Genomic DNA, 12,472 nt, shown 5'->3' on the forward strand with positions numbered 1-12,472 from the left:
TACCGGGAAAACCCCCGGGGCTTGAAGGTGTTTTGTGACGTGGCTCAAAAAGTTTGACTTGGGTGGGCATTTACCCCTGGAAGAAAAAAAAAAGGAGATAATCCCACATTTTCTGTGATCCTACGTTGTTTGTAAATCCCAGAATAGCCCTTGTGCAGTGCAGAGATGAAATGAGAGGCTGCCTCTGGCTCTGGGACTTTAAATATAGTCCTGGCCCGGGCTGGGAATGGCAGAGCCTGGCAAAAATAGCCCTGGTGGCCTGGCCGAGTGTCCCAGTGTCCCTGCTGGTGTCCCAGTGTCCCTGTTTGTGTCCCAGTGTCCCTGTTTGTGTCCCAGTGCTCCTGTTTGTGTCCCAGTGTCCCTGTTTGTGTCCCAGTGCTCCTGTTTGTGTCCCAGTGTCCCTGTTTGTGTCCCAGTGCTCCTGTTTGTGTCCCAGTGTCCCTCTTTGTGTCCCAGTGTTCCTGCTGGTGTCCCAGTGCTCCTGCTGGTGTCCCAGTGTCCCTGTTTGTGTCCCAGTGTCCCTGCTGGTGTCCCAGTGTCCCTGCTGGTGTCCCAGTGTCCCTCTTTGTGTCCCAGTGTTCCCGAAGTGTTTGGTGGGAAGGGATTCCCTCCTGCTCCTCTCCTGCGGGGCTGTGCCAGGGCTGGGGATGGGATCCTGGCAGGGCAGGATGGGATGGGATCCTGGCAGGGCAGGATGGGATGGGATCCTGGCAGGGCAGGATGGGGATGGGATCCTGGCAGGGCAGGATGGGGATGGGATCCTGGCAGGGCAGGATGTGGATGGGATCCTGGCAGGGCAGGATGTGGATGGGATCCTGGCAGGGCAGGATGTGGAGCTGCTGGAGAGAGGCCAGAGGGGAGCACAGAGCTGCTCCAAGGGCTGGATTCCCTCTGGAGCCAGGCTGGCAGAGCTGGGGGTGCTCACCTGGAGAGGAGAAGCTCCAGGGAGAGCTCAGAGCCCTGCCAGGACCTGAAGGGGCTCCAGGAGAGCTGGAGAGGGACTGGGGACAAGGGATGGACACAGGACACAGGGAATGGCTCCCACTGCCAGAGGGCAGGGATGGGTGGGACATTGGGAATTGGGAATTCCTGGCTGGGCTGGGAATTCCAGAGCAGCTGTGGCTGCCCCTGGATCCCTGGCAGTGCCCAAGGCCAGGCTGGATGGGGCTTGGGGCACCTGGGACAGTGGGAGGTGTCCCTGCCGTGGGAATGGGATGAGCTCTGAGGTCCCTTCCATCCCAAACCATTCCAGGACTGTTGCCCTTTTCCCTGGAGCAGCCCCAGCCAGGCCTGAGCTGTGCTCCCAATCCAGGCTCCAGCTCAGGCACTGCTGCCCTTCCGACAGGGAAGGTCGAGGGGAAGAAGGAAAACATCTGCCCCGGCGTGTTTTGTTTTCCCCTTAAAAGTCAAAAGCAGCTTTTTGTTTAAAGTCATTGTGAGGACTGAACTGTGCTCAGCTCTGCACGGAGCAGAAATACTTTTATTTTTTGGGGCAGTGCCAAAATACACATTTAAGTACCATGGGGTTGTGTTTTCCTTGGAACTACCTTTGCATTTTGAGGATTTGACCCATTATTCCTTCTATACCAAGTCAGAATATTTGATAGTCAAACCCCACCTTGCTCTTTCCCTTCTCCATTTATATTTTTTCATACCCAGCTCTGGATTTTGAGTGCAGCTGTCAGGTAATTTATCCAAAGCCTGAAGTCCAGTTCCCTCAGGTATATTTTATTTCTTACTAACTGCTCCCCATTTTGTAATAACAAATAGGAATCTGGATTTCTTTATGGTCGTCAGCCTGGGCCTGGCTTGGGAAAATGGGATATTCCCAGCTCAGTCTGGGAGCAGAGTTACTGAGAACCCTCATGGATGACTGGTGGAGGAAAACAAATTGCATGTTGATTAAATGTACAGATGTCAGCCTGGGAGCAGTGGGAAAGCAAAATTAAACAGACCTGGAGAGACAGATCACCAGAAAGGAGGGAAAATGTCCCATTCTGCCTGGATTTTACTGGAAAAGGAGCAGCTTTTGGTGCCCACGGAGGAGGTGGGGATGCTCTGAGGTGGGGATGTGCTGGGGGCTGGATTTTGGTTGGAGCACAAGGAAAATGAAATTCAGACAGGAAGATGTGGGAGAGGATCCTCTGAGCTGGGAAAGGGGAATTTTCCAGGACTTGGTGGAACATTGGTGCAGTGGCACAGCCAAGGGCACCCTGAGATGGGCAGCACGAGGAGCTGGCACCAGCCTCCCTCCTTCTGCTTTCAGTTCATTAAAAATTTATTTTCACTCATTTCTCTCTTATTTTTTTTTTTCCCTGTTCTGCCCTCCCCTATTTTTAGGGGCTGGCTATTTTTAATTTGTCTGCATGTGATTGAAGTATTGATTATTGAAACCTAAAAACACAATGCTCTGGGTAAAACTTGGTGAACCTGGGGCTCAGCCCAAAAACTCGGCGCCGTGGGGGTTATTTTTATTATTTTAAGGATTTGAAATAAAAGGAGTTAGGTTATAAATGAGTTATTTTGGTGAGGGATTGACAATTTAATGGCAGGGTAATAATGTGTATAATCAGCACTGGAGCTGGAATTAAATCATTTGTTATTTTAGGGAATAATTTGCATTTTGTCACACTTCCTTGTACAAAAAGGTGCTTTATTTTTCCTGAGGTGGGATATGGGAAGCACAGTTCCATAAATTAACCCCATGGAAGCAGCCCAGCCTTGCCTGCTCTATTTCTTTTTGTTGTGTTTTCTGGATTGGGTATTAAGTGTTATTTTATAATTAAACGTTTGAGGCTTTCCAAGTGTTCCTTCCATCAGCAGCTTCCTGGATTTGTTGTCAGTGTTGGCACGTGACCCATTAGTGACAGACACTGGGGGAGATTTTGAATCTGGAGCTGAGATTTGCATTTATTGCACATTGATTGCACAGTCATTGATCAGGGATTCATTGCAAATCGTTTGTTGATTGCTATCTTAAAACGGCGATACAAATATTTATATTTATAGCTATAATTATAATTACATTTATATTTATATTTTAGTTGTGTTTGGGCTTATATTTAGATATAAAGTATAAATACATTTTAGAACCCAGGGATAATTTGATGACAATGGTTCAGATTCCATCCCTGAGCCCGCTGGCAGGAGAGGGATTTTTGTGGGGTTGGAAGTTGCTCAGGGAAGAGGAAGATGCTGATGGAGGAGGCTGTGTGTGGATGTAGGTACAGATATGGGGGAATACACCAGGAGATAGCTGTCAGTGGGTTTGGGGTGAAGTCAGGTGACCTTTCAGGTCCTTTCCAACCCAGACCATATGGAGAGAGATGCAGCTGGGGATTCCCAGTGGGATGTGCTCTGTGGCTGACCCAAGTGTGGAATGCCTGGGAGATGCTGGACATGCTGAGCTTGGTGGTGGGGCTGCTGGGACAAGTCCCCTTCCTGTGCCCTGGCCTGGCCAGAGCTCATCCCTCCCTGTCCCTTCCCAAACTTCCATCCCTCCCTGTCCCTTCCCAGAGCTTCATCCTCCCTGTCCCTTCCCAGAGCTTCATCCTCCCTGTCCTTCTCCAGAGCCTGATCCCTGTGTCCCTGCCCAGATTCTGATCCCTGTGTCCCTTCCCAGAGCTTCATCCCTCCCTGTCCCTCCCCAGATCCCAATCCCCGTGTCCCTCCCCAGATCCCCATCCCCGTGTCCCTCCCCAGATCCCAATCCCTGTATCCCTCCCCAGATCCCCATCCCGTGTCCCTCCCCGATCCCGATCCCCATCTCCTTCCCCAGATCCCCATCCCCGTGTCCCTCCCCAGATCCCGATCCCTGTGTCCCTCCCCAGAGCCTCACGCCATGTCCCTCCCAGATCCTGATCCTGTGTCCCTCCCCAGAGCTCACGCCGTGTCCCTCCCCAGATCCCCATCCCTGTGTCCCTCCCCAGATCCTGATCCCCGTGTCCCTCCCCAGAGCCTCACGCCGTGTCCCCTCCCCAGATCCCAATCCCTGTATCCCTCCCCGATCCTGATCCCGTGTCCCTCCCCGATCCCCATCCCCGTGTCCCTCCCCAGAGCCTCACGCCGTGTCCCTCCCCAGATCCCCATCCCCGTGTCCCTCCCCAGATCCCAATCCCTGTATCCCTCCCAGATCCCCATCCCCGTGTCCCTCCCCAGAGCCTCACGCCATGTCCCTCCCAGATCCTGATCCCTGTGTCCCTCCCCAGAGCCTCACGCCGTGTCCCTCCCCAGATCCCCATCCCTGTCCCTCCCCAGATCCTGATCCCCGTGTCCCCTCCCCAGAGCCTCACGCCGTGTCCCTCCCCAGATCCCCATCCCTGTGTCCCTCCCCAGATCCTGATCCCCGTGTCCCTCCCAGAGCCTCACGCCGTGTCCCTCCCCAGATCCCAATCCCTGTATCCCTCCCCGATCCTGATCCCCGTGTCCCTCCCCCGATCCCCATCCCCGTGTCCCTCCCCAGAGCCTCACGCCGTGTCCCTCCCCAGATCCCATCCCCGTGTCCCTCCCCAGATCCCAATCCCTGTATCCCTCCCAGATCCCCATCCCCGTGTCCCTCCCCAGAGCCTCACGCCGTGTCCCTCCCTGCAGGCCCAGAAGAATGAGCGTGAGTCCATCAGGCAGAAGTTGGCTCTGGGCAGTTTCTTCGACGATGGCCCCGGGCTCTACACGAGCTGCAGCAAGAGCGGCAAGCCCAGCCTGTCCTCCCGGTAAGCCCGAGCCCAGATCCTCAGGGCAGCCTGGGAAGGGGGAGATCCCTGCAGTGGGACATCCCAGGATCACCCCTCACACTGCCCTTTAACCGAATTCCTGGATTCTCCATGCTCAGAACAACATCCAGATGCAATTCCTGTGCGTTATGTGAGCACTTGGAAATGAGGGGGGAAATTCTCATTTAGCGCTGGGCAGAAAGGTGTTTGGATGCTGAGGGCATAAAGGAATGAGGTGAAGTTTTTCTGAGTTAGGTTTCCTTCAGGTTTTCATTTAGGATTTGGAACAGGGGGCCTGGAGAAGCTGTGGCTGCCCCTGGATCCCTGGCAGTGCCCAAGGCCAGGCTGGACAGGGCTTGGAGCACCTGGGACAGTGGGAGGTGTCCCTGCCATGGCAGGGGTGGCACTGGGTGGGATTTAAGGGTCCCTTCCAGCCCAAGCCATTTGGGAATTCCAACCCCCATGATTCTGGAATTGTGATCAATGATTGGAAAAGTGATTAATGCTCAGGAAGCACCAGAGGATGGACAAAAGAAGCTTTAATGTGGCTTCCTGCCTCCCCTCCACATCCATGAGCTCTGCTCCGGACATGGCTCCATCCCCTGGAGCTGCACATGGACCCCTCCCTTGGATTTATAAGGTTTTTGCATCAAATACACTCCAGAAAGTCCTTTTTGTGTTCAGCTGGAACCCACAGCACTGGGGAAGCCTCAAACACCTCCCATGCTGGGAGTGAAGCTCTACCTGTTGCCATGGAATGGGAGAAGAAAGGAGGCTCAGGGAGGCAGAAACGCAGGAGGAATCCTGCTGTTCCAGGGGAGAGGTGCAGTTGTGGAATTAAATCGATCATTTGAAAGGGAAAACAGCTTTGCTGTGTGTAGTTACAGCTGAACCAGGAGCTGCTGTCTGGTAATTAAAGCAGGGCTCTAATTAACGCAGCTCATCAGGGTTTGGCAGCTGTGCCCCCAGAAACTGCCAGCTGTGCCTGAAGGGTTTGGTGGTTGTTAATATTTATAAGCCAGGAAAAGTATTCCCTGTTTTGGGAGCTGCAGGAACATTTGCAGGACGTTATTCCCATGTTTTTGCGTGGAACTGCAGAGTAGGATCATGGAATGCTGGGCTTGGAAGGGACCTTAAAGCTCATTCCCTGTCCATGGGCAGGGACAGCTCCCACTATCCCAAACCCTGTCCAGCCTGGCCTGGAACATTCCAGGCATCCAGGGGCAGCCACAGCTTCCTTGCCAGGATCTCACCACCTTCACTTGTTCATTAACAAACAATTATTAATCCTATTTATTTTGTGGTAATGGTCACTAGCAACCCCACAGAAATAAATGGGAAATAGGAGTTTGGTGCTCCTAAGGAGCAATCCCAGCACACTGGGAGTGAGGAATAGCAGGATCTGGGGAGTTCTCCATCTCCAGCAGCTGGGGATGGATTGGGATCTCTCACCTGGGCTTTTCCCTTCTCTCAGCCTGCGGGATTCCCTGATCCTCCTTCCAGAGAAAATCATTCCTGGGGAGGGGAATGTGGGTGGGGTTAATCAATCCCAATCCAGCAGTGGGGCAGGGCAGGGTCTGGAAAACACCAGAATGAACTCCAGTGTTACAGGAGTGACAAACAGTGAATAAATCATTTCCACCACTGACAAAATATCTTATAATATAAATTATTATATATGCTATTTATATCTTTATACATGTCTCTTTATTTTTTTTCCTTCTTTATTTGTAAATAATTTTTTTATGGTGACACGTTCCATATCTTTTACTGTGTTTTATAGATTTTATTGAATGCAATCAGAGCTGAATGATCAAAAATAATAATGACGTTCCGAAATAACGACCATTTAAAAAAAAAAAAACAAAACAAAAAAAAACACAAAACGAAACCAAACCCCGGCAGTGGGGGCAGTTCTGCACTTTCTCAGCAGATGGTGGTAGAAGCCCTGTCTCTGTGTGACACGGAGCTGCTGAAGTGGTGGCCCTGCGGGGGCTGGTGGCACTCGCAGCCCCCGGGGATGGCCGTGTCACCTGTGCCTGTGCTCCCCCAGGCTACAGAGCGGGATGAACCTGCAGATCTGCTTCGTCAACGACAGCGGCAGCGACAAGGACAGCGACGGCGATGACAGCAAGACAGAGACCAGCCTGGACACGCCCTTGTCACCCATGGTGGGTCTGGCACCTCAGCCTGGAGCAGGACAGCCACAGGGAGCCCCTGAGGAGGCTGATCCTGTTCCAACAGCAACCCCAGAGCAGCATCTCCAGTAAAGTCACAGATGCTGAGGGACAGATAAGAAACCTCCCCTGCTGCTGTGGGGTTGATGCCTTCATGTGAAGCCTTTTTCCTTTTCCCTTTTCCCTTTTCCCTTTTCCCTTTTCCCTTTTCCCTTTTCCCTTTTCCCTTTTCCCTTTTCCCTTTTCCCTTTTCCTTTCCTTTCCTTTCCTTTCCTTTCCTTTCCTTTCCTTTCCTTTCCTTTCCTTTCCTTTCCTTTCCTTTCCTTTCCTTTCCTTTCCTTTCCTTTCCTTTCCTTTCCTTTCCTTTCCTTTCCTTTCCTTTCCTTTCCTTTCCTCCTTCCTTCCTTTCCTTTTCCCTTTCCTCCCTCTCTTTTCCTGCATGTATCCACCATTCCTTTTTGGATACAACACCACAGCCCCGAGTGTTTCCCTCCGGTTTAACCTTTCCACACCTTCTGATCTGCTGGGCTCCTCTTTCCCCGTCAAACCAAGGAGGCCTAGCTGGGAATCAGTCTGATTTTTAAAGATAATCCCGTGGCTTAAGATAAAAAATAAATCCACACCTTTCACAGCTTCTGTAGGGAAAAAAAAAAAAAAAGGCACAAAAATAGGTCAAACTTTGCTGTGGCTTCTTTGCTTCTTTGCAGAGCAAGCAGAGCTCGTCCTACTCGGACAGAGACACGACGGAGGAGGAGTCGGAGTCCCTGGATGACATGGATTTCCTCAGCAGGCAGAAGAAGCTCCAGGCTGAAGCCAAGATGGCCTTGGCGATGGCAAAGCCCATGGCCAAGATGCAGGTGGAGGTGGAGAAGCAGAACAGGAAGAAGTCGCCGGTGGCAGATCTTGTAAGCGGGGCCGGGGGTGAGCCCAGCCCTGGACACCCACAGCTCTGGCTCGCAGGGGTGGGAGAGGTGGAGAAGGGGCTGGAAGGAGAAGTGGGAGCAGGGAAAGAGGTGCTGGAGGTTGGTGCTGCCTTGAGGCTGCTCATGCTCCCAGCTGGAGCCTGCTCATCCCGTCTGGAGCGCTCCTGCACCGGCCCAGGGCTGTCACCACCACCCGCAGCCCCAATTCCATCAGATATTCCTGCTCCACTGGGAGCCAAATCCATCAGGTATTCCTGCTCCTGCTCCACTGGGAGCCAAATCCATCAAATATTCCTGATCCTGCTCCACTGGGAACCACTTCCATGAGATATTCCTGCTCCACTGGGAGCCAATTCCATCAGATATTCCTGCTCTGCTGGGAGCCAATTCCATCAAATATTCCTGCTCCTGCCCCACTGGGAGCCAATTCCATGAGATATTCCTGCTCCTGCCCCACTGGGAGCCTTAGGCCCCGTTTTGTGGACTGGCTGGACTCCATTTGGTGGAGTCGTTGTTTGTGAGGGGGGACGTACAAAACTGGGGGGACAAACTGCTCAGAACTAGAAATAATGGGAAGAAAGCAGCAAAATGTTGTTAGGAAGTGGTAAAAAATTGGAAGAAAGCGGTAAAATATTGAACATTTCCCTCCAGCTGCCACATATGCCTCACATAAGTGAATGCCTGATGAAGAGGAGTTTGAAACCCGCTGACCTGAGGGACATGACCATCGGGCAGCTCCAGGTGATAGTCAACGACCTGCACTCCCAGATCGAGAGTAAGTGCTAATTGCTTAATTATTCTGGGCTCTGCCTCCTTCCACTAGGAACAGTTCTCTGGGATACATAGAAACGCTCCCCGTGGGAAGGGCTGTCCAGCCCATCGCCGCGGGGATTCCCAGAATGTGGATTTTGGGGGACAATCCCCAGGACACCCCAAACTCCTCCGTTTCTCCCCCGGCTCAGGCTTGAACGAGGAGCTGGTGCAGCTGCTGCTGATCCGGGACGAGCTGCACACGGAGCAGGATGCCATGCTGGTGGACATCGAGGACCTCACCAGGTCAGCAGGGATTGCTCCCCCTCGCAGCTCCCCCGTCACCTCCAGGGGCTTCTCCTCCAGCAGGGTTTTGGGATTCAGGCTTTGCCCATGCAGGGTTTTGGGAAGGAATTGTTCCCCGCGGTGGATTTTGCAGGCTGACCCCTGGATCCCTGGAAGTGCCCAAGGCCAGGCTGGACAGGGATCTGTGTTTGCCATCAGGAGGGCTGGGCAAGGGGGAGAGCTTTGGAATCACTTCAATATTAATATTTAATTTTAATTTTAATTTTAATTTTAAATTAAAACTTTAATTTAATATATAATTTAATATTTTATATATTTATAATACAAATTTTAATATGAATATAAAATAATGTAAACGTTAGAAATATTTATAATATAATAATCTATAACATCATATAATATATAAAATAATTAAAAGTTTAAGAAATATATATTTTATAACATTGCATATTGTAATAATAGAATATATAATTAGTGATATTTTATAGTATAATAATATATATAATAGATATATATTTTATACATTATATTATAATATCTATAATTACATATACTATATTATATATAATATAATGTATTTTATATTATGTTATATATAATATAATGTAATGTAATGTAATGTAATATAATATAATGTAATATAATGTAATGTAATATAATATAATATAATATAATATAATATAATATAATATAATATAATATAATATAATATAATATAATATAATATAATGTAATATAATATAGTATAATATAATGTAATGTAATATAATATAATATAATATGATATAATGTAATATAATATAATATGATATAATGTAATATAATAATTATATATTAGAGGTTATATAATATAAACTAATAATAGTAATAATAATAATAGTTATAATAATAATGATGGTAATAATAATAATAATAATAATAATAATAATAATAATAATAATAATAATAGAAGATAAAACAAAAAGCCCTGCAGGATATGGGCAGGTTCCCTCAAGGGCTCCATCCCCTGGCAAGGCTCAGCAGGCATTTCTGTTTGGGATCATTGGGGACGGGCTTCAGGAATATCAAATGCCCCCAAATATTCGGAATATTTCATTCAGCAGTGCAAAGACTGGGGATGGAAGGGCAGGGCAAGAAGAGGCCCTGGCTAGTGTCACACAGCAGGAGCGGGATTCCAGACGGGAGCACTGGAGCTTGGGGAGGAGATGGGGGTCAGGTGGGGAGGGTGGGGATGCAGATCAGCGTTCGGGCCGGCTGCCTCGGCACGTCCTGGCCTTTGCTTCCCCCTGCGGCCCCTGGCACTCGCAGCAATGGCAGTTCTGGGAATGCTGGGGCCACTGGCTGTGCCCTTGTGTTGCCTGGGCGGGTTTTGAGGTTACCCCTCTCTGTGGTTTGGGGGTGAAGGTGCTGGCCATCCCTGTGGCAAGGGAGGGGGAAATCCCAGGAGCCCCAAACCAAACCCCATGGGGCTCCCCTCCCTCCACCCACGCTCCTGCCAGCAGCAGATCCAGGAATTCGCAGTGGTTTGCTGTAGATGTTGGCGAACCCAATGGGAAGAATGATGATGTCTAACTCTATTTCAGAAGGCTGAATGATTGCTTTATTATAATTATGTTATAATACATTAATATGCTATATAAAAGAGGATACTAAATACTACATGCTACTTTCTCTAACTATCATATCTCACTCACTCACAACTCGTGACCCTGTTCTCCAGAGCCCAGATTGGCTCTCAGGCTCAAACAATCCACCATGGTCTAACCAAGTGATCACTTCAGGTAAACAATTCTCCAAACACATTCCACAAGAGAAAAACAAGGAGCAGAAATAGAAATTGTTTTCTCTTTCATTTCTCTCTGTGCACCCCAATAAAAAATCCTGAGAGAGAGAGAGAGAGAAATGTGCTTGCCACAGTGGTTTTCCCTGGGAAAACACCATTCCCAGCTGGCTGCTTTCCCAGCTTTTCCTTGGAAACCAGGGATTAACAGCCCCTTGCTGTCCCCAGGCACGCCGAGAGCCAGCAGAAGCACCTGGCAGAGAAGATGCCAGCCAAGTGAATCCCTCCTCCTGCCTCTGTCCTGCCCAGGGAATTCCCAGTGTTGCTCCATTGACCATGTCCCAAGCTTTCTGTCTGGTGATTGGCCTCTGCTTCTTAATTTATTTTAATTTTTTTACTCGTGCCACTAAATATCAGGCATTTTAATAATAATAATAATAATAATAATATTATTATTACAGAAACAAAGAGAATTGTACAGTACTTATAACATTATAAATCATGGGCGAGAAGAGAGGGTAGCTTAACTTTATTTTTGGTCGTTTTAGAGATTTTTTTTTTTTATTTTATTTTTTTTTTTTTTGGGGTTGGAAGATATTTTACCATTGACTACTTTTTTATTCCTCACTGTAGTTTTGAAATAAAAGAACCTGTTCTTGACGGTGCTATACAAGCCAACAAAAAAATCCATGCCTGCCTCGTGGTGACGTCGTAGCTTTCAGTAATCTGTACATTTTACTCAGTTCTCAGCATTTTGGGGAATGTTGGCTACCTGACATTCATTTTTAGGTGTGCTGTTAACACTCGGTGGGGTGCAGAGAGTTGGAAGTTTTCTGTATAAAGCTGTAAAATAAAAATTACCACCATTGTTTCCTATGACACGTCTGTTTGTTGCCAAGGGGGTGGATTTGCTGGTGGATCCTCCAACTAAATGTCTAAAACCCCTTTTTTTTTTTTTTTTTTTTTTTTTTTTGCCTTGCTGATGACATGAAACTGAGAGAAGAGAGGGGTTTTGTAGATTTATTTATTTGTAAATTCCTAATTCTGTTTCACATGGATTCTTCTGTTAACACTGAATTTGTGGTGGTTGGCAGCAGCAGAGACACACCCCAGGTGGGTTTTTTTTATATTTTATTGTCTGGGCCGAACACTTAAATGAAATTTTAGGAATAAAAAGAATAATCTGTGCTTAAAAACGGGCAGCAAATTAAATGGATTAAATCTGGAATTCCTCACTCTGCCTGTAGGAGAGGCTGACTGTAGGAGAGGGGGCACTGGGACAAAATAAATTTGTCTCCATCCCTCTTTTATTGGATTTAAAGCTGGAAGGACCCGGCCAGCCCTTCCTAAGTCCCAGCCTGGTGCTCCCAGCAGCTTTTTACCTTTTAATTCTCATTTCCTTGGGGGCAAATCCATCCCAGGCAAGGCTCTGCCTGATGACTTATTCAGGGTGTTTGCAAAAGGCCTCAGCTGCATTAAAATTTCATCCCCTGCCAGGAATGGCTTTTATTAAAGCACTTTTTTTCTTGTAGAAAATGACTTTTTCCCCCCCACCTTTTTTTTTTTTTTTTTTTTTTTTTTTCAGAAAGGGCAGGGTTGGAAGAAGCCCTCGGAGGGGTTTGGGGGCTGGGATGGGGGTTGGTTTAATTTAGGGAGTAGGGATGGATTAATTTAATAATAATTTAGCAAGTGGATGGATTAGGAGCCCTCACCTGCAGCCCAGGGAAAAAAAAAACACAAAACAAAACAAAAAAAAAACCAACAACAAAAAAAACCACCCACACCAAAACCTCTTTTCTTCCTTATTTTTAAATCCATTCAGAAAAT

General features: G+C 48.2%; 1 protein-coding gene across 4 annotated transcripts in view; it reads left to right on the forward strand.

The window, feature by feature from the left end:
• Positions 1-11,521, forward strand: part of SCHIP1 (schwannomin interacting protein 1) — a 40,157-nt gene extending 28,636 nt beyond the window's left edge. For 3 of the 4 annotated variants that reach the window (XM_053986069.1, XM_053986072.1, XM_053986070.1), the window contains exons 2-7: positions 4,591-4,709; positions 6,763-6,880; positions 7,594-7,791; positions 8,461-8,584; positions 8,772-8,865; positions 10,874-11,521. In XM_053986069.1, the coding sequence (XP_053842044.1) occupies positions 4,591-4,709; positions 6,763-6,880; positions 7,594-7,791; positions 8,461-8,584; positions 8,772-8,865; positions 10,874-10,925 (705 nt within the window). In that variant the 3' untranslated portion in view covers positions 10,926-11,521. Of the gene's footprint in view, positions 1-4,590; positions 4,710-6,762; positions 6,881-7,593; positions 7,792-8,460; positions 8,585-8,771; positions 8,866-10,399 lie in introns of all 4 variants that reach the window. The other variant, XM_053986071.1, reaches the window with a different exon arrangement.
• The last annotated feature ends 951 nt before the right edge of the window (positions 11,522-12,472 follow it).

The sequence above is a fragment of the Vidua macroura genome, chromosome 10 (genome assembly GCF_024509145.1).
Source record: "Vidua macroura isolate BioBank_ID:100142 chromosome 10, ASM2450914v1, whole genome shotgun sequence".
NCBI lineage: Eukaryota > Metazoa > Chordata > Aves > Passeriformes > Viduidae > Vidua > Vidua macroura.